The sequence below is a fragment of the Procambarus clarkii genome, chromosome 6, assembly GCF_040958095.1.
Source record: "Procambarus clarkii isolate CNS0578487 chromosome 6, FALCON_Pclarkii_2.0, whole genome shotgun sequence".
Taxonomy (NCBI): Eukaryota; Metazoa; Arthropoda; class Malacostraca; order Decapoda; family Cambaridae; genus Procambarus; species Procambarus clarkii.
The window spans coordinates 27,220,915-27,241,461 of NC_091155.1; the positions used below are offsets into that span (position 1 = coordinate 27,220,915).

Genomic DNA, 20,547 nt, shown 5'->3' on the forward strand with positions numbered 1-20,547 from the left:
ATTGAACACCGGGTTGTAAAGTTTCCTCCATGTTCCGTTCATTTCTTTATTGTCGTTAGTCAAGGTCCCATTTCCCTTAAACAACGTCCCTCCACGTGATAGTGAGGCCCTCAAAATGCCAGTAAGACCCTCCAAATGCCAGTAAGACCCTCCAAATGACAGTGAGACCCTCCAAATGACAGTGAGACCCACCAAATGACAGTGAGACCCTCCAAATGCCAGTGAGACCCTCCAAATGACAGTGAGACCCTCCAAATGCCAGTGAGACCCTCCAAATGACAGTGAGACCCTCCAAATGCCAGTGAGACCCTCCAAATGCCAGTGTGACCCTCCAAATGACAGTGAGACCCTCCAAATGCCAGTAAGACCCTCCAAATGAGTGAGACCCCCTCAAATGCCAGTGAAACCCTCCAAATGCCAGTAAGACCCTCCAAATGCCAGTGAGACCCTCCAAATGACAGTGAGACCCTCCAAATGCCAGTGAGACCCTCCAAATGCCAGTGAGACCCTCCAAATGACAGTGAGACCCTCCAAATGCCAGTAAGACCCTCCAAATGAATGAGACCCCCCCAAATGCCAGTGAAACCCTCCAAATGCCAGTAAGACCCTCCAAATGCCAGTAAGACCCTCCAAATGCCAGTAAGACCCTCCAAATGCCAGTAAGACCCTCCAAATGCCAGTGAAACCCTCCAAATGCCAGCGAGACCCTCCAAATGCCAGTGAAACCCTCCAAATGCCAGTAAGACCCTCCAAATGCCAGTAAGACCCTCCAAATGCCAGTAAGACCCTCCAAATGCCAGTAAGACCCTCCAAATGCCAGTGAAACCCTCCAAATGCCAGTAAGACCCTCCAAATGCCAGTAAGACCCTCCAAATGCCAGTAAGACCCTCCAAATGCCAGTAAGACCCTCCGAATGACAGACCGTCCACCCATTCTTCACACAGTGCTATACCACCAATGACAGAGACCCTCCAACACCAACACTTGCAAAGTCGTCCAAAGGGATAAAGGACGGAAACCATTCAGTCTCACAATAGGCCTATAGACTTACCTCATTTCTTCCTCCTCGTCTCTTTCTCCTCCTTTGTTCAACCCTTTCTCTCTTGCCCTTCCGTCTCGCCGTCTCCCTACCCCAAGATATTCTGTCTTCTGTAAGAGTCTGTCTTCAGACTCTCGTCAAGAGTCAATGTGAGAGTAAATACCTTCACATAAATCAACACCTTTCAAGTGATGTAATAACAATGTTCGCGATCCATCTTGGTAGCCTAAGAAAGATTCCCAACACTCGTGATAAACTACCAACCTTTATATGGGTTGAAGACACTGAAAGCCCATTTTGTACCCGGCTTAGGGCGACCAAAACGGCAAAGGATGGTCCGCTAGCTGTCATTACCATTCCCGCCACTAATGTGGGTTAGCACAGAGGTCAGTTATGACGCCACAACACGGCTCATGCTTCCTCGGGAAATACACCACAATACCAGGCACTAGAGAAATATACAATATCAGTCACTTGAGATTAAACAACATCTTGAGGTTATCTTGAGATGATTTCGGGGCTTTTTAGTGTCCCCGCGGCCCGGTCCTCGACCAGGCCTCCACCCCCAGGAAGCAGCCCGTGACAGCTGACTAACACCCAGGTACCTATTTTACTGCTAGGTAACAGGGGCATAGGGTGAAAGAAACTCTGCCCATTGTTTCTCGCCGGCGCCTGGGATCGAACCCGGGACCACAGGATCACAAGTCCAGTGTGCTGTCCGCTCGGCCGACCGGCTCCCGATTAGTCACATAAATATTGTGCTAATCTGTACATAATTTAGACCCTTCATGAACAAATCCACAAGGGCCGTGACGAGGATTCGAACCTGCGTCCGAGAGCATCCCAGACGCTGCCTTAATCGACTGAGCTACGACATGGTAAAAGGAGTTGAAACCAAAGTTCTACTGAACTTACTGGATCCTGCAGCCTCTCCGAGGCACAAACCAGGGTTTTACACAACTCCCTCCATGGGAGTTTGTGATTTCTGTGTTAGAGCCTTCAATAATTTAGATCTTTAGATCGGGTGAGATTCTGGCAAGGTTATAGGTTAAATATATAGTTCTTGTAATGTTATTTCTGGGTTGGATTCTCTTACATTCCTCTCTAAAGAGTTACAAGACCGGGTACAAAACCCCGCACTAGACCTGATGAGCTTTGTAAATAAAATCAGCTGATGAAAATATATATATATATCATATTTTGAGATCTGAGCACAGGGGGTTGTAGATCAATATTCATATTGTCTGACGACGCAGTTTGTTATAGACTGAACAAATTCATCACTGAATTTTGTCGCATAACGTTAAGGTAGCGTTTGGTGCGTGAGCCCTAGGCCTATGCGCCATATACAGTACTGTGTGATGGAACAGGACTAAGTTATTGACTAATAACAGAACAAATTCAATTGTTACGACATATTATCGTATATATATATATGTCGTACCTAGTAGCCAGAACGCACTTCTCAGCCTACTATGCAAGGTCCGATTTGCCTAATAAGCCAAGTTTTCTTGAATTAATATATTTTCTCTAATTTTTTTCTTATGAAATGATAAAACCACCCATTTCATTATGTAAGAGGTCAATTTTTTTTATTGGAGTTAAAACTAACGTAGATATATGACCGAACCTAACCAACCCTACCTAACCTATCTTTATAGGTTAGGTTAGGTAGTTGAAAAAGTTAGGTTAGGTTAGGTAGGTTAGGTAGTCGAAAAAACATTAATTCATAAAAACTTGGCTTATTAGGCAAATCGGGCCTTGTATAGTAGGCTGAGAAGTGCGTTCTGGCTACTAGGTACGACATATATATATATACACACTCACACACAATTTTAATATTAATTAAAATACGGATTAGTATTCATCATCAGATATAAAAATAAAAACGAATTAAAATTAACAGCTAACAAAAGACTTATACTGAAAACGTGACTACATTCCTAAGAGACGAAAAAGTCAATAGTTATTGACAAAGAAAACACGAAAAAAAGAAAAGAAACAAAACACCAAAGTCAACTTACGTAATGATAGAGCAAACTAACCTTAGATAAGTCACCATTAACAAATAAGTACTAAACAAAAATCGCACTTAAAATCCCAAAGATTCAGAGATTCTATGCAAAAACTAAATTAAATCCACCATTGTCGAATTCCCCACGTCACACATTATAAGCACAAATATTATTATATAATAATAAGACACCCAACTGTTATATTCACCATCACATTTAAACACATCATTATAGAACACATCCTACTTAAACAAAAAGAGAGCTACCAAAAAAAATAAATCAGGGGAAACTAAACAATATAAGAATATATAATCACTAAGAGATTGTGCGGGAAACAACTTGGTGATGACATTTTAAGTGACGACTACGTCACTTAAAATCACTACGTCCACTTATACAATTATATAAATGCAATAGTGAATATATAAAAATAAAGAGGAAGCCAAGACTTTTTCAACTCTTTTTAATTTATTTATTTTATTTATATATTTATATTAATATATTTATATTTGTTATATATATATATTTATTTATTTATTTATTTATATATTTATTTAATATTTTTTATTAAGACTTTATTCAACTGTCGTAGTGGTCACTTAAACAGGCTACTGTTTTAAGGGGTGGGAAGGGGGATGTGGATGGGAGGGACGTGGGAGGGGAGCTAGCAGTACTGGAAGAGGACGGGGGGTAAAGGCCTGAGGATGACAAAAGTATGGAGTAGTGTCAGTATTGTTGAGAGAGAGAGAGAGAGAGAGAGACAGAGACAGACAGAGAGAGAGAGAGAGAGACAGAGAGAGAGAGAGAGAGAGAGAGAGAGAGAGAGAGAGAGAGAGAGAGAGAGAGAGAGAGAGAGAGAGAGAGAGAGAGAGAGAGAGAGAGAGAGAGAGAGAGAGATGGAAACAAAGAACAACAGATATATACAGACACCGTCACCGCCTCCAGCAGGCAACACCTTAACACTGTGAATAGAGACAAGTCGCCATGATGTATTGGTTCATTGTTCCATAACAAAGCGCTCAGAGATAACATAATTTTCAATCACGCCTCTGCATTGTGGCACGGTCGCCCTTCACGATTTATTACCACAACGAACAATGCCTTACGAAATGCACGTAAACAAGACTGAAGAAAGAATTCTAATTGGTGTAAACAACCAAGCTGAATGGCGATTACTCTTGGTATAATTAAGAGATTTTAAGGAGAGTTAATTTAAGGTGATTAATAACTTTGCAGACAAACTGGGTTGTTTCACTTTGCATGTTTACCATACCTTGAGGTGCTTCCGGGGCTTAGCGTCCCCGCGGCCCGGTCGTCGACCAGGCCTCCATTAGGACACTGTAATAATAATCTCTCCTCTTACATAGAACGTCGCATTTCCGCCGTATGCGTTACCTAGGGCCACAAATGGTCGTACTAGAAAATGGAAGCGGCTGGCGAAAGTGACCTACTGTCCCGTTTTCTGTTTTGGGTCCTCTGGTAGGTTAGGAGAGACTACTTTAAATTGACCGTTTTCTTGGTGTTGGGAAACCTTAGGAGGACAGGCTGAATAATAATAATAATAATAATAATAATAATAATAATAATAATGATAATAATAATAATAATAATAATAATAATAATGATAATAATAATAATAATAATAATAATGATTATAAATAAATCTGTAAAAAGTGTAATTACAAGACTTCCGAAGTGCGTGGTGGGAACGATATTCAATTACCGCGGCGCAGGTGAACACATCTCCCAGGTGCCTGGGAGGAGGTACCTCCCAGGTGTGAAGGAGTAAGAGGATCAGATCAGCTTTAGATTGTATCGTTAATGGTATCAAGGTGCGGGGGGGGCGGGGGGAAGATCCCTGCAGACTGGTGCGGGGACCTCTCAGAGAGTCCTGTACGCAGGTTCGATCCCGTTGTATTGCTGAAATAAATCAACGTTTTATCACTTCGTTATCTGATTGTACAAGTGGTTAGGTTTAATTGGTCGTTATCGGTGAATTGGTTCCTAAGGGGATCTGTCTACTTGTACACCTTTTATACCAGCGGGAACAAGGGACAGTCCTGATGTACAATGAATCACATTCGTTCCTCAACCCCTAGCAGCTGGGTGGACAGCGCTTCGGATTCGTAGTCCTGAGGTTCCGGGTTCGATCCCCGATGGAGGCGGAGACAAATGAGCAAAATGGTTCTTTCACCCTGATGCCCCTGTTACCTAGCAGTAAATAGGTACCTGGGAGTTAAACAGCTGCTACGGTCTGCTTCCTGAGGGATGTGTAACAAAAATGAAGCCTGGTCGAGGACCGAGCCGCGGGGACGCTAAGCCCCGATATCATCTCAAGATAACCTCAAGATAGACCTCGAGACCAAAGGATGCAAACAATGCAATGCAAGCACGCCTGCAATAACCAATGTCGAACTGCGACAATGCAACCCACGAAGAGGAGTGGAGGAGACCATGCAATAGGGGCGATAATCAATCCCAAATACATTACACAGAAATTACAATTGCGTAATGCATCAAATGAACAAATCCACAAGGGTCGTGACGAGAATTCGAACCTGCGTCCGAGAGCATCCCAAGAGAGCTTGGGATGCTCTCGGACGCAGGTTCGAATCCTCGATACGACCCTTGTGGATTTGTTCCCAAATACACTTTTTTTTTGGAGACACCGACATGTGCTCAAAATGTCATTGTTGCTGATGACTGCTTAACACACACACAGTCAACAGCGGGCCTGGGGCCAGATTCACGAAAGCACTTACGAACCTGTACATCTTTTCTCAATCTTTGGCGGCTTTGTTTCCAATTATTAAACAGTTAATGAGCTCCGAAGCACCAGGAGGCTGTTTATAACAATAACAACATTTGAATGGGAAGTTTTCATGCTAGTTTAAAGCTGTTTAATAAATGTAACCAAAGCCATCAAAGATTGAGGAAAGATGTACACGTTCGTAAGTGCTTGCGTAAGTGCTTTCATGAATCTGGCCCCTGGCGCCTCATACTCGCAGATACAAAACATGTTCACAGTTTAAAATACAAGTTCTCCTCTTCTCTCTTCCACTCCCATATTTATCTGTTCTTCACATACATATGCATCACAAAAGCTTACACCCAATTACGAACACAATTAAAATATAATGAGCAATTAAATAATGCTTAAAAATGTCGGTCATTACGAGAGGATTGGAGGAGCCGCCAGTGGGTGGAGGAACCAAGTGGGTGGAGGACTATGTTGTTGTTGTTGTTATAGATTCAGCTACTCGGAACAGGTTCCAAGTAGCACGGGCTATGGTGAGCCCGTAACTTACCTGGCACAGGAGCGGGGCAAGTAGCACGGGCTATGGTGAGCCCGTAGTGGACTTACCTGGCCCGGGAGTGGTGCCCTCCGTGGAGGATTAGCCGAGTGTGTGTATGGTAGTAGTGTGGTGTGGTGTAGGGGGGGCGTGAAGGCAGGCAGACACTACCATCCGGTTTCCAATATCCCCGACCTCACTCCACCGCCCCCTGCTGCTCCACACGGCAGGAACACGAGGAAAAGGTAACCTGAAAGAGGAAGCTGGGGGTGGGGGCGCGGTGGAAGAGGCAGGGCAAGGGGATACGAGGGAGAAGGCAGGCTGGTGGGAGAGGCTGAAGAGAAGGCAGGCTTGTGAAAGGGGAGGATGAGAGAGAAATAAATTAAGAAACAACATTCATTAACAGATGAAAAACGAGACGAAGAATGTATTAAAGACTGTATTAAAGTGACAAGAGAGGAAACATTCTGGAAAAGGCGCAGTGAGAGTCAAGCCAGCAGCTTCAGGGAGCCTAAGAGTATGGAAAGCTCTCTGGTCACGCCTGAAGACCAACCCAAGATTGATTGATTGATAAAGATTAAGCCACCCAAGAGTTGGCACGGGCATGAACAGCCCGTAAACCAGCCCACGCTGCTGTTGTTGTTTAAGATTCAGCTACTTGGAACTAAAAGTTCCAAGTAGCACGGGCTATGGTGAGCCCGTAGCCAACCCCAAGCTTGCCTCACTCCCCATATACGAACCCCAGCCCCCCCCACCTCACCCCCATTACTTCTCTTGCGTTACTTTACCATGATTTCGGGGCTCAACGTCCCCGCGGGCCTGTCCCCTACCCAGGCCTCTCAATACGGAGGATGAGGCCTCGTTCCTCCGCCGTAACTGGTGGTGATGCGATACTCAGGAGAGATAATGACGAAACGGAAAATGAAAAATATGATAGATGAACATAATATAATGAGAGGAGCTGAAAATTATGCAGCCGCGTCGAACAGCCTGGTAACGCAAGGTAGGAGAATAGGAAGCGGAAATTGAAAAAGAGAATACTGAAGAAAGAATGGAAAGGGGATTACTGAATAGAAAGGGATAGACATAAGAAAGGTGATAGAACCGTAAGCCTACCTTGCTTTCCGTCTCCCTGGCTGTCAATTGAAGTGGGAATGACGATGGAAGGAACAGACGTGTAGAAAGGAAGAAAAAACGGGTAACCAAGGGGGAAAATAAGGAAACAGAGATAGGAGGAGAGGGAAGAGTGTGTGAGGGAAGTGGTTAGGCAAGCACCCACCCCTTTCCGAAGGGGGAGGGGATGAAAAGTGTGCCAATTATCATCGAGTATGTTAACCCAACGTCGAGTGGTGTACGATGATTAATATCATGCCATCATTGTCTTGTATAAGTTAAATATCTCGTCAGCCAAATGACATGAGTTACAATGATAAATGATGATCCTCATGCACGATCCTGGATGATTGTACTTGAATCATCAGGCACGCAATAAACTTTGTGAAAAATAATATTTGAACATAATCACATCCTGTAATACGCCAGTAATTATCATACATTATCATACGCTTGACGGAGGGTATGATGTACGATTACCTTCATGCGCGTTACATGATGTATTGCTTACAAGGTCACTCATACAAGATGCATGAGGAACGATAATATATGTGCAAGCTGCTCTCTCTCTCTTCTCAGAGCTTGAGATCTCTCCCTATCGCTAGTTAATTAGACCTAATGAGAGAGAGAGAGAGAGAGAGAGAGAGAGAGAGAGAGAGAGAGAGAGAGAGAGAGAGAGAGAGAGAGAGAGAGAGAGAGAGAGAGAGAGAGAGAGAGAGAGAGAGAGAGAGAGAGAGAGAGAGAGAGAGAGAGAGAGAGAGAGAGAGAGAGAGAGAGAGAGATGAATAACAGAACTCTTCCTGTCTTGGGAACTTTGTAAGCAGCAATAAAACTGGGAGGAACTGGCCTTTCCTCGTGGAAAGACCCCGGGATTGGTGTTGGGTTTCGAACTGGGACTCTGGTACCTGTGGTGACCACTCTTGTTAAACACTCCCACAGGAGGGGGGGTCTTTGTCACTTTAGAGCGAGGGAGGGTGGGGGAAAGGGCGAAGGAAGGGAGATTTATCAGGAGGAAGCGCCAAGCCATTACGACTATATAGCACTTGGAAGGGGTCAGGATAGGAATTTGGGATGGGCCGGGGGGGGGGGGAGGGAGGGAAGAATGGTGACCAACCACTTGAACGGTCGGAAATTGAACGCCGACCTGCATGAGGCGAGGCCGTCGCTCTACCGTCCAGCCCAAGTGGTTGGACAGGGGGGGGGGGGGGAGAAAGGGAAAATTAAGGAAGAAATAGGGCAGAAGGAAGGAAGGCGAGAAGGGGCGGGGGAGCAGAGATGGTTTGATGAGAATTATAAATAAAACATTTCACACACTGAGAAATGCTCTGTCATTCTTCTTTTGTTTGGAGAGTGAGGAGCTGTCGAGAACCTCTCGTGCCGCGTGTGGAGGTGCCCAGGAGAGTAGGGCGGACGTCCCACTCCCAAACTGCCCAATAGCTATAGAGGCCCGTCCAAGCCAAGCCCCACGCTGGTAACCGGTACTGTGCGCTAGGCTCCAACACCAAATTAAAAAAAAAAAAATTTTGCCCCGAGGGGCGAGTTTATTGGGCAGCGCCACTCATCTTGTGAGTGGACATAACCGCCATAGCAGCATGTACAACACTCCCCAATAGGAAGAAAACCCGCTGGGTTGTTCATCCTGTCACTCCAACACCATACAACACCTCAATAATTTCGACATGCGAACTATTTAACATTTAAACATTAAGCCTTCTTTTGATAGGTAAGTTAGACCTATACTAATTTATAGCAAAAACGTGAAAAAATATAGGCCAACGGGAGCCGGTCGGCCGAGCGGACAGCACGCTGGACTTGTGATCCTGTGGTCCTGTGTTTGATCCCAGGCGCCGGCGAGAAACAATGCGCAGAGTTTCTTTCACCCTATGCCCCCTGTTACCTAGCAGTAAAATAGGTACCTGGGTGTTAGTCAGTTGTCACGGGCTGCTTCCTGGGGGTGGAGGCCTGGTCGAGGACCGGGCCGCGGGGACACTAAAAAGCCCCGAAATCATCTCAAGATAACACCGCCTACTGCAACAATAACACAACACTCCCTGCAAGATGTGCACTAAGAAGGATGTGTCACCCCCAACACGTTACTCGACCACAGTCTTGGTCAGTAATTAGCACATCACCGACGCATCCGGCCCCAGGCTCGCCTCTTGTTTCACACGCTCGTAAAACCCCCACCCACAGCCCTACACGCCCAGGAAAATGTCCTAAAATGTGTTCTTAGAATTTTATGGATGATGGTGGAGCGGCACTCCCTTGCGAGGAATGGTCAGATCGTACACAAGACGGTTAGACAAAGCTCCTTTTTCCGATTTTCAAATCTGTGTATCTCGTAAGGTTAGGCTGTATTATCTTGAATTAAGCTGAACAAATCCACAAGGGCCGTGACGAGAATTCGAACCAGCGTCCGGGAGCATCCCAGACACTGCCTTAATCGACTGAGCAAACCCTTGTGGATTTGTTCATTTGATGCATCACGTTAGTGTGATCTCTGTGTGTGTTGAATTAAGCTCTTAGGTTCGGTTGAGTTAGGCTAGGTAGGTTTTAAAATACGATAGCAAACAGTTTTGTGTACGATTTAACTTTTATCATTGCCGACAAAGGAACAACTGAAGCACTTACACCCATCTTATCTTGGGGTTATCTCGAGATGATTTCGTAGCTCAATGTCTCTGCGGCCCGGTCCTCGACCAGGCCTCCAGGTTGCTGGACTGGTCAACCAAAACCGTCGAGGGAGAGCTGTAATTTCTCTTCACTGGATATCATATTGTCTCGCGTGGCACAATGGAAGGATGAGACTGTACTCTAGTGGCACCTCCAAAGGATACCTGATCAACCAGGCTGTGACTCATACGTCAGGCTGCGAGCAGCCGCGTCCAACAGCCTGGTTGATCAGTCCGGCAACCAGGAGGCCTGGTCGACGACCGGGCCGCGGGGACGCTAAGCCCCGGAAGCACCTCAAGGTAACCAAGGTAGTGTGGTCCCAGACCGATGATACAACACTATAATTTATGTCTTTGTTCGTGTCAGCGATGAGGATGAGGGAGAGTAATGGGGGTCGGTACTGTACCCTGAAGGACAGACATTAGGATGAGGGAGAGTAATGGGGTGGATACTGTACCCCGGAGCACAGACAGTAGGATGAGGGACAGTAATGGGGTAGATACTTTGGCATTACACAATAACACGTCTATCGATGGCTTTCACAAACCCAAAAAGTATTTTCCTTGTTTTCGCAGCATGTCACAGGCTAGTGTGTCAACACCTGAGAGGCGGGCGCATCCACTGTTGCTATACAATGTGTAGTTAGTGTTCCGTAAGGCCATTTTCTATGATGGTCAACATTAATGTAATCGCTCACAACCCATCCTCCAAAAATGATAAGAGGCTACGGACGGCATAACAAAACATGGACTGGTTCTTTTATTTGCAAGTTTACAGTGATTTTGTCACGGTTTAAAAGTTAATTCGTATGTGGCCTCATTAATCCTACTTGTGCAGTGAACTATCAACAACGTGACGTACATAAATCACGACGTACAGCGTGACGTACATACATCACGACGTACAGCGTGACGTACATACATTACGCTGTACATGACGTACAACGTGACGAGACGGTGTTGAGGCCCATATAATGTGACCTTGCGCAGACCAGAGACACGGGTTCGATCCTATTTTATGTCTCAATACTTTCTCACTTATTAATACTAGGCTAGGGACGTGGGTAGGGGAGGACGTGGATGTAGGACGCACTAGGCTAGGGATGGGGGTAGGGAAGGACCTGTGGGACGCCAGACCATAGACGCACTAGGCTAGATAGAGGGAGGTCGTAGGGAAGGAACCTGACAAAACGACTCTAAACCCTAACCTGATACGACCAATGGGATCACACGTGCATATTAATGACTCAGAGGTGTGGTTGCGGCTCTGGGGTGTAATCCTCGCCACCACCGCCAGGTGCACGCACACGCCCCGTCAAGGTTACAGCAATACAAGTATCTTGCCAGAAATTGATGTTTTTACCTCGATAATATTAATATAATTACAGGCTGAGCGGGTTACGGAACACTAATTCATTCAATAGTTTAGTATAACATTCAGGGGTTTTTAAAGATCATGTTCTGTGCTAATGAACATAAGAACAAAGGTAACTGCAGAAGTCCTATTGGCCCATACGAGGCAGCTCCTATTTATAACCACCCAATCCCACTCATATACATGTCCAACCCATGCTTGAAACAATCGAGGGTGTAATTTTATTTCAGGAATCTCCAGCAATCTCATTATGTTTCAGGAATCTTGAAACAATCCCCCCCCCCTGGACATAATACTGACCTTCCCAAGGATGCAACCACAACAGCCTAATGTTCTTGTTTTAGATTCAGCTACTAGGAACAAAATTTCCATGTAGCACGGGCTATAGTGAGCCCGTAATATATTCTAACAGTCTAACTCACGGGTATCTAGTGTACTACTTATGTGAATAGAAGCATAAGGTGAAAGGAAGCGTGCCCAACCGTTTCCGTTCTGCCCGGGAATTGAACCCCTAGTCTGTCGGTTGTGCCGATGATGTAGAGTACTGTACTACACGACCCAACTGATGCAACTCTCGAAATTTTCAGATCAAGCTACTTTTGGCAAAATACTTGAAAATTACATAGCCTGATTCATACATAAATAAATTAATACAGTTTCCCCGTTTAGAATGTATTTTGTGATGCGTCAGAGTGGAGAATGTGTGCTGGCACCTGTAGTGGTCACAGTTTGAACAGGTGTGAGGTAATCAACAGGTGTGGCCAGAGGTAATCAACAGGTGTGGCCAGAGGCAACGAGCTGGACCCCATTTCCGAGTGGCATTAGCCTCAGCCTGGTCTATCCGTCTTAGTAGGATAGGAAGCTTGTTTAATACTGCACACAAAATTAAGATTTGCTTGGCTTAAGCCTTCCGCTTTTGTGTCTGAGAGCATGTTGTCAGCCAGTTAGGATTTTTCAGGCTCCCTAGAGACCCTAAGTCAACGACTGATTGTGACGTTGTCGACGCCATCTGTTGAGCACACCCGACCCCAATTCCTTTAGGAGGGGAGGTGTGCCGATGTAAACGCCATCTATTGAGTGCACCCGCCCCCATTTTCTGTTCCCCGGTGGAAGGCTGTGATCTAATAGACCCCTGTGTAGTTTCTTACTAACCACATTTGTACTCCTCAGAAGTGATGTGGAGAGTATCTTGGTCGACAGGACTCAGTTCACCCAGAGCAGTTCTGAATACTTAGTGAAGTATTGGTTCCCATCTCAGGGACCCACGTGCCTCGGGATGGCCACATTGAGTTACGAGATGGAAGAACTGTCCGTCTGTTAAGGCTTGTTATAAGCCTGCCAGTGTGTTGCTGGAGACCTCTGCCAGTGTGTTGCTGGGGAGTATCTTATCTTGAGGTTATCTTGAGATGATTTCGAGGCTTTTTAGTGTCCCCGCGGCCCGGTCCTCGACTAGGCCTCCACCCCCAGGAAGCAGCCCGTGACAGCTGACTAACACCCAGGTACCTATTTACTGCTAGGTAACAGGGGCATAGGGTGAAAGAAACTCTGCCCATTGTTTCTCGCCGGCGCCTGGGATCGAACCCAGGACCACAGGATCACAAGTCCAGCGTGCTGTCCGCTCGGCCGACCGTCTCCCCAGAGTAGAAGTGGTTTTGGGCACCGTGACGATACTGTGTAGGACTGCCCCATGATTTACTGAGAAAGATGAACTCGCCGGCGTCAGGACCCGGGGGAGGGAACCATGAGTGGTGTACGACAGAAGATAGAAGACAGACAGAAGTGGACTCGCCGGGGAAGGATATAGCACAAGGTTTATAGTGTCCTGTGCGAAACTGACCCCTGCAGTGTTATGTCATGTACGTATGTGTATATATAGTTAAGAAGTACATTTGATAATGGCTCTGTTTAGTGTTGTTTACCCTCTTTTACTTTAGATTGATTATTACTGCCAGTTCTTAATAACTTACTAATGACTCTGGGTGGGATCGAGTAAGAAGAGGCATTTAGGCCCTATGTACAATTTGATAAGGAAAGGACTCGGTTATTGGCTGAGTACGGCAGTAACACTGTTCTTGTCTGTTCTATTAATTACGCTGAAAATTATAGTATTATACGAGCCAATCATAATACTCCTGATCCTTGTGTTTAACCCGTGTCGTGAGGTCTAGCTGCGTATGCCTACTCACCTAGTTGTGCTTGCAGGGATTGAGCTTGGGCTCGTTGGTCCCACCTCTCAACTATCATCAATAGGATCCTGAGCATACTGAGCTTTATCATATCTACATTTGAAACTGTGTGTACTCGCCTATTTGTGCTTGCAGGGCTTTGGGACCAAAGAGCTTTGGCTGCTTGGTCCCGCCTCTCAACTGTCAACAAACTGGTGTACAGATTCCTGAGCCTACTGGGCTCAGGAATGTATGTTTGTGTGTGTGCATATATATATGTGTGTGTGTGTGTGTGTATCTGCATCTGCGTGTGATGATAATTGGTCAGAAAATATAAATAATTAACCACCGCTAATGACGCCCTTGTAACAATGTGACCATTAAATTCTTTCATCGCTGAATATATTTGCATACACAAGAGCTGCGACTCCTCTTGGCGAGCAGACAGGTGGAAGCGTGGGTGGCGCACCACCATGATGTGGTGTCTGTCTGTGGACGGTAGCCTCACCACAGACAGATTCCACCAAGATGTGGCGTCTGTCTGTGGACGGTAGCCTCACCACAGACAGATTCCACCAAGATGTGGCGTCTGTCTGTGGACGGTAGCCTCACCACAGACAGATTCCACCAATATGTGGTGTCTGTCTGTGGACGGTAGCCTCACCACAGACAGATTCCACCAAGATGTGGCGTCTGTCTGTGGACGGTAGCCTCACCACAGACAGATTCCACCAAGATGTGCAGTCTGTCTGTGGACGGTAGCCTCACCATCTCACCCCTCCAGGACGATAGGCTTACGGAACACTGTTTCTTTACGGGGGGGGGGGGGACACAAAACAGTCTAAAGCCTCATAACATGTTTTCTTTCATTACACAAAAGTTTTATCGCCACGCTGTCTGCTGTTGTTGCCTGCTGAATGGTCCTACACTTCAATTAGGCCTTTGTTGGTATGAGAGCAAATATTAAGATGTCACTTAACAATGGTGTCATTCCAACCAACCCAGTGGAATGACACCATTTCCACTATTATGGACACTATTTCCAGCAACATTCCATCACTCCGTTTTATCCTGTCATATCCTACACTGAAATCATTCCTAACGGGAGCAGAAAGCACCACTTTATGGGTAAAATTATCCCAATTAATAGCAAAGGTGCTTGTGATACCCATATAATATGAATTATTGTAACAGCAAATTAAACTGTTTGGTCTTAGATCTAACAAGACCGAAGGTGTTCAAGACCATCTCATGAAATAAATATAAAAAAGTCACCAGCAGACCCTGTCTGTAAGACGGCACTTGACACAGACCTACAGTGTCTCTGGTCAACCTCACTGTAATGCCAATCCGGGACTGTGAACTACAACCATAAAAATTCTAGGTGGTCAGGTCTGGCCAGGCAGCAACGAGCCCCTCGTAGTTCATAAGCACAAAGATCGAGAAAGTACAAATATTTGCATTAACACTATACTTATATGCGTAACAAAAACATCATCCTTAAATAAAATCATGGGAGACGGCGACACGATTTGGTAATTAGGGAAGAGGAAGGAGAGAGACCAACAGTCATGTCAAGGTATCGCTTCCCCCTCATCTCGCCTGCCTCTCTCACTCTCACACACACACACACACACCAAGAGAACCAAATACAGTAACAAAACTGTAACTCAACCCGCTGGTCACACACCCACACGAGACAGGGGAAACCAAACACAGCAGTAACTTAACCTGGGAGACACACACATACAATAAACATACAACGCTGGTATTTCTACAGATCGAAATCGCGTAATTTAATTAGGCACTTTTTAAGAGAATAGTTCCAGGAAGAGGGAGAGGGGGAAGAGGGGGTTAAGTAAGGTTAAGGGAAGAGGTGCTTGTAGTACCGGAACTAACTCTTCCCGAACACGGGAGATTGTTATCTCAGAGAGCTAAACACCCGAAAGAAAAATATCTTTCGCTAGAAGCCTCGTCGTCGTAGTTTAATGTTTACTAGTTTTTTTTAATTACACAAAAATCATTTAAACAAGTCATGGGTTAATTTGTTATTGACCGAATCACTACGTACCCAGATCTATGTATTAATTAAATACTATGTATTAATACACTATGTATTAACTAAATCGTTATGTATTTAATTAGATACATTGACTAGCAATGCTTGTCAGAGATCGTATTTTTTCAGGCGCGTAATCAAAAATGGTATTTTCTCAATTGGACGAACATGACTTGTGGATGGGTTGAGCTTGGACGAACATGACTTGTGGATGGGTTGAACTTGGACGAACATGACTTGTGGATGGGTTGAACTTGGACGAACATGACTTAAAGATGGGTCCAAGACTTGATGAAGCCCACACCTCGGCTCCCTTATTACCCACGAAGATTGGAAATCCCGAATTTCACAGCTCTCCGACAGTGAGCACGAATCAGGGTGCTCCTAATCTCCCTTTCCCCACCAGGAGAACGTGTAAGCGTGCTCTAATCTCCCTTGCCTTGCCAGAGGAACAGATCATGGTGCCCCCTAATCTCACTCTCCCCCAAGAGCACATCTCAGGGTGTGTGTGTGTCTAATCTCAGATCGCTGCCCATCAGAGTCTAGAGAAAGGGGTGCCCATACTCTGAGCGCTCTGATGCTGCCTGCTATAGTCATGGTCGGTCATCACAAGTCATTAGTACTCACCTCTCGTCCTTGTGGGGTTGTTGCTGTCATGGCTGGGCGAGAAGGCCTTATTCCCCATCTTTCTTCTAACTCTCCTCTCACTCACAACTTGGTCTGTCCTTATATATTATCTAAATTTATAATTTTTCAACCATTAACTACACAAACTGACACATCACGGTATATACAGTAGGATGCCTATTTCATCTTTTCAAATAAATTTGGCTTAAACCAAGGAAAACATTGATTTTGACACTATGGTGTTTTGACTAAGTTCACGTGACGCAAGTGCCGGACTACGCAGCCACACACCCTCTCCTCACGAGAGCTGGAACGACACTGAGGCGATGTGCCCACCTGCCGTCTCCTGTCAGGCAGACCCACATATGAATGGTTCGATGCCAGGTGAAGAAAAGGAAAGACTTTGTCTTCCCAATGATTTGATTATGACGAACGAATTGCTTAGTGTCGTGGTTTATTCTTTTCTTTGGTACGCAGCGAGGTTTAAGATGTGCGATGTTTGGGGGATAACGTTTAAAGACGGGGTGGAAAGTGAGCGGAAGCCAAGGTCGACGGAGAGGAAAAGAACAGGAGAGGTATCCATTTAGGAGGGAACTGCATCCATGCGAATGTAGAAATGTCATGTTTATTTTGGGATTTCGGGAAATTCGTAACAGTTCGTTGAATATAATGTTTACTCAAGTGAAAATGAATGAATAATAAATGCCAATGTTACATGATATACAGAGATTAGTAGCAAATAACAATGAATGGAGAGATTCCATGCAATTGTAAAAATAAGGTAATTGTGAGGTTCCCCGACCTACCTTGAGAAGGTTTCGGGGTTTAGCGTCCCAGCGGCCCGGTCCTCGACCAGGCCTTCTCGGTGCTGAACTGGTCAACCAGGCTGTTGGATAGTTTCAGGGGCTTAGCGTCCCCGCGGCCCGGTCCTCGACCTTTTCTCCTCGTTGCTGGACTGGTCAACCAGGCTGTTGGACCCTAACATAAACCACATATACAAAACAGGACATCACGTCAATTTCCCAAGCCGCTATGAGTTTTAATTCATCAGTTAAAAGGCTTTAGTGGATTTAAACATCAAAATACAATGTAACTATTCGACAGGGCTCAACCCATCATGTTCGTCCAAGTTGCTGCCGAACCCGAAGCCTCGTTCATTAATTTCAACGTGTTGTGTATTCCACGACCACTATTTTCTCAAATATAAAAATTATATTATTATATATTAGAATTGCGTGTTTCTTTAGGGCGAGGTCAGGGGCCAGATTCACGAAAGCACTTACGCAAGCACTTACGAACGTGTACATCTTTCCTCAATCTTTGACGGCTTTGGTTACACTTATTAAACAGTTTACAAGCATGAAAACTTCCCATTCAACTGTTGTTATTGTTATAAACAGCCTCCTGGTGTTTCGGAGCTCATTAACTGTTTAATAATTGTAAACAAAGCCGCCAAAGATTGAGAAAAGATGTACAGATTCGTAAGTGCTTTCGTGAATCTGGCTCCTGGTGTTTAGGTACTGTTGGTAATTATTTGTATTTGCAGTAGTGAAGTAGAACAGTAGTACATGGTGTTTCTAACCTATGCTAGGCTAGTCACATTGGCGGTTCGACACACACACTCATATAATTTAAAAGTATTGTCTACTATAATAGTGTTTGTCATATATAAATTTAATAGTATTAAATATTAAACTGCATATCGTAAAACTGCAAAGTTTTACTTTGCAGTTTTAGAAGGTCAAGAGATGACCTCAACCTTACCTTGCAGTGTTACAAGCTAGAGCTGACCTCCTTAACTTTACCGTGCAGAGAGATGACCCAATAACCATACCATGCAGGCGATGAGCCACAATAACGTGGCTGAAGTATGTTGACCAGACCACACACTAGAAAGTGAAGGGACGACTTCGTTTCGGTCCGTCCTGGACTTGAGAATGGTCCAGGACGGACCGAAACGTCGTCGTCCCTTCACCTTCTAGTGTGTAGTCTGGTCAGCATACCTTGCAGTATTACAAACAAGAGAAATGACCCTTCAAGAAGAAAATCAGTAGAAGCCGTGATGAAGATTCGAACTTGCTCATTGGGTACTCTCAAGATTTCTTTGTGCATGACCCGTCAACCTTCCTGTCTGTCCTCTGAAGGTTGCCACAGTGGACAGGACTGGAGGCAGTCATTCGAGACGGTATTAACCAATTTTCAAGCACCGTCAGTAATTGCTGTTATTTTTTGTTTAATAATTATGAAGCAAAATTGTTAGTAATTATGATTAAGAAATATGTTCATGATTACGGATACAAGATGCTGATAAAATATGAATATGAACGATTTAATATTTAAATTTTTTTTTTTAAATATGACTTCTCAGAAATGTTCGTGTTTTTTCCAAATGCTTTATGCATTTATTTCCGAAGTTGGAAATGTTTTCTACGTAAATCTAAGAAAACGTCCTGTTTTCTAGTTAATTTAGTTTTCTTTGATGATATATAGTTTATAAAATAGTTTACCTGAATTTACCAGAATTTACCTGAGGGCTACTCTGTCTCTAGTGGTCTCGACGAGGACAGGAAGCCAACGGCTTGTCAAAGGTTCCCACATTTGTCCTGGTAATATTTCATTGATAAAAATATTACAAAGGGATTTGGTTGAATTGTTTACATAGAAGATATATATATTTATATATATATATATATATATATATGCGAACAAGCCTGAATGGTCCCCAGGACATATGCATATTCTGGGGTGTGAGTTTTCAGTTATATATATATATATATATATATATATATATATATATATATATATATATTATATATATATATATATATATATATATATATTATATATATATATATATATAATATATATATATATATATATATACAGAATTTATATCGTCCCTTCCGGCTCTCTCCCTTCTCCCCCTCTCTGTCTCTGTCTCTCTCTCTCTCTCTCTCTCTCTCTCTCTCTCTCTCTCTCTCTCTCTCTCTCTCTCTCTCTCTCTCTCTCTCTCTCTCTCTCTCTCTCTCTCTCTCTCTCTCTTTCTCTCTCTCACTATCCCTCCCAGAGGATCAACGACCCCCCAACACCTTCACTCTTCCCTGCTCCGACGCCTTCCCAGAATACCTCTGTGTTTGGCAAGTCCATATTAACGACAATTATTATAAGTCAAAGTGGAAGCGGTCTCTATGTTTCTATGCACGACTGCGTCCCTACCATTGTAATCTACATGTGTGTGTGTGTGTAGGGTCGAGCTTTAGCTCTGCAGATCAAACTTTCATATGGGCGTGGACAGAACGAGGGTTCTAGTTGGTGCTGAGAACGCCTTCAGAAGTGCACCTGTTAATTTCGGGAAAACACACAGGCAAGTGTCAAGGCAGTGTCATAAGCGTGTCATGGACAGCTGGACACACAGGCAAGTGTCAAGGCAGTGTCATGCACAGCTGGACACATTATCGCAGCGTTATAGAACGTGAAACATGGGCAATGTTCGGGTCTTCTCTGATCCAAGTCCAGATGTGACTCCTTTGGACTGTCAAGGACCGGAAGCTCTTTCCAGTTCCGACTCAGTTTATTATTAACTGGTTAGCGTCTCTGTGCCACAACATTCAACACCGCGACGACTGTGTCAACCGCACGGATAAGGTCTTGTGGCAGCCATGCCACAAAGAAATATGATATGACAAAGAAAAATGAGATGTGTAACGAGAAAATATAATACACTAAGTGTGAAGTTTTTCTTAGAAGAAAAAGAAGTTTTCTTAGAAGAAAAAATGGGATAGAATAAAAATAAAATGGGGTAAGATGGAGAAAATAACAATGAATAAAAAAAACAGGACTTAATCCTGTTTTTCAGGATTCAGTGACTCCTAAAGACAGGAGGCACTGAATAAAAAAATAAAGAGACAGGGATGAAGAGAAAAAAGAGACAGGTAGTAAGTGTAAACGTCCAATCAGACTTTCGGGTCTTTCTGTCCGTTCAGACGTCCGGTCAGACTGTAAGTCTTTCTTAGAGTATATAATTAAATGTGGGTTTATCGGACTTAACGACCAAGAGACAAGACCCTAAGGGACCACACCCTCGTGTCACGACGACCTTGGATCCCGGGTTCGATCCCCGGACGGGACAGAAATGGCGAAGCACATTTTCTTTCACATAATGCCTCTATTTACCTAGCAGTAAATAGGT

At 44.4% G+C, this 20,547-nt stretch overlaps 1 protein-coding gene across 1 annotated transcript in view; it reads right to left on the reverse strand.

The window, feature by feature from the left end:
- The window catches only part of LOC123754053 (breast cancer anti-estrogen resistance protein 3 homolog), a 166,942-nt gene extending 150,280 nt beyond the window's left edge, over positions 1 to 16,662 (reverse strand). The window contains exon 1 of the mRNA XM_045736191.2: positions 16,359 to 16,662. Coding sequence (XP_045592147.1) covers positions 16,359 to 16,416 — 58 coding nt within the window. The 5' untranslated portion in view covers positions 16,417 to 16,662. The remainder of the gene's footprint in view (positions 1 to 16,358) is intronic.
- Positions 16,663 to 20,547: the final 3,885 nt, after the last annotated feature.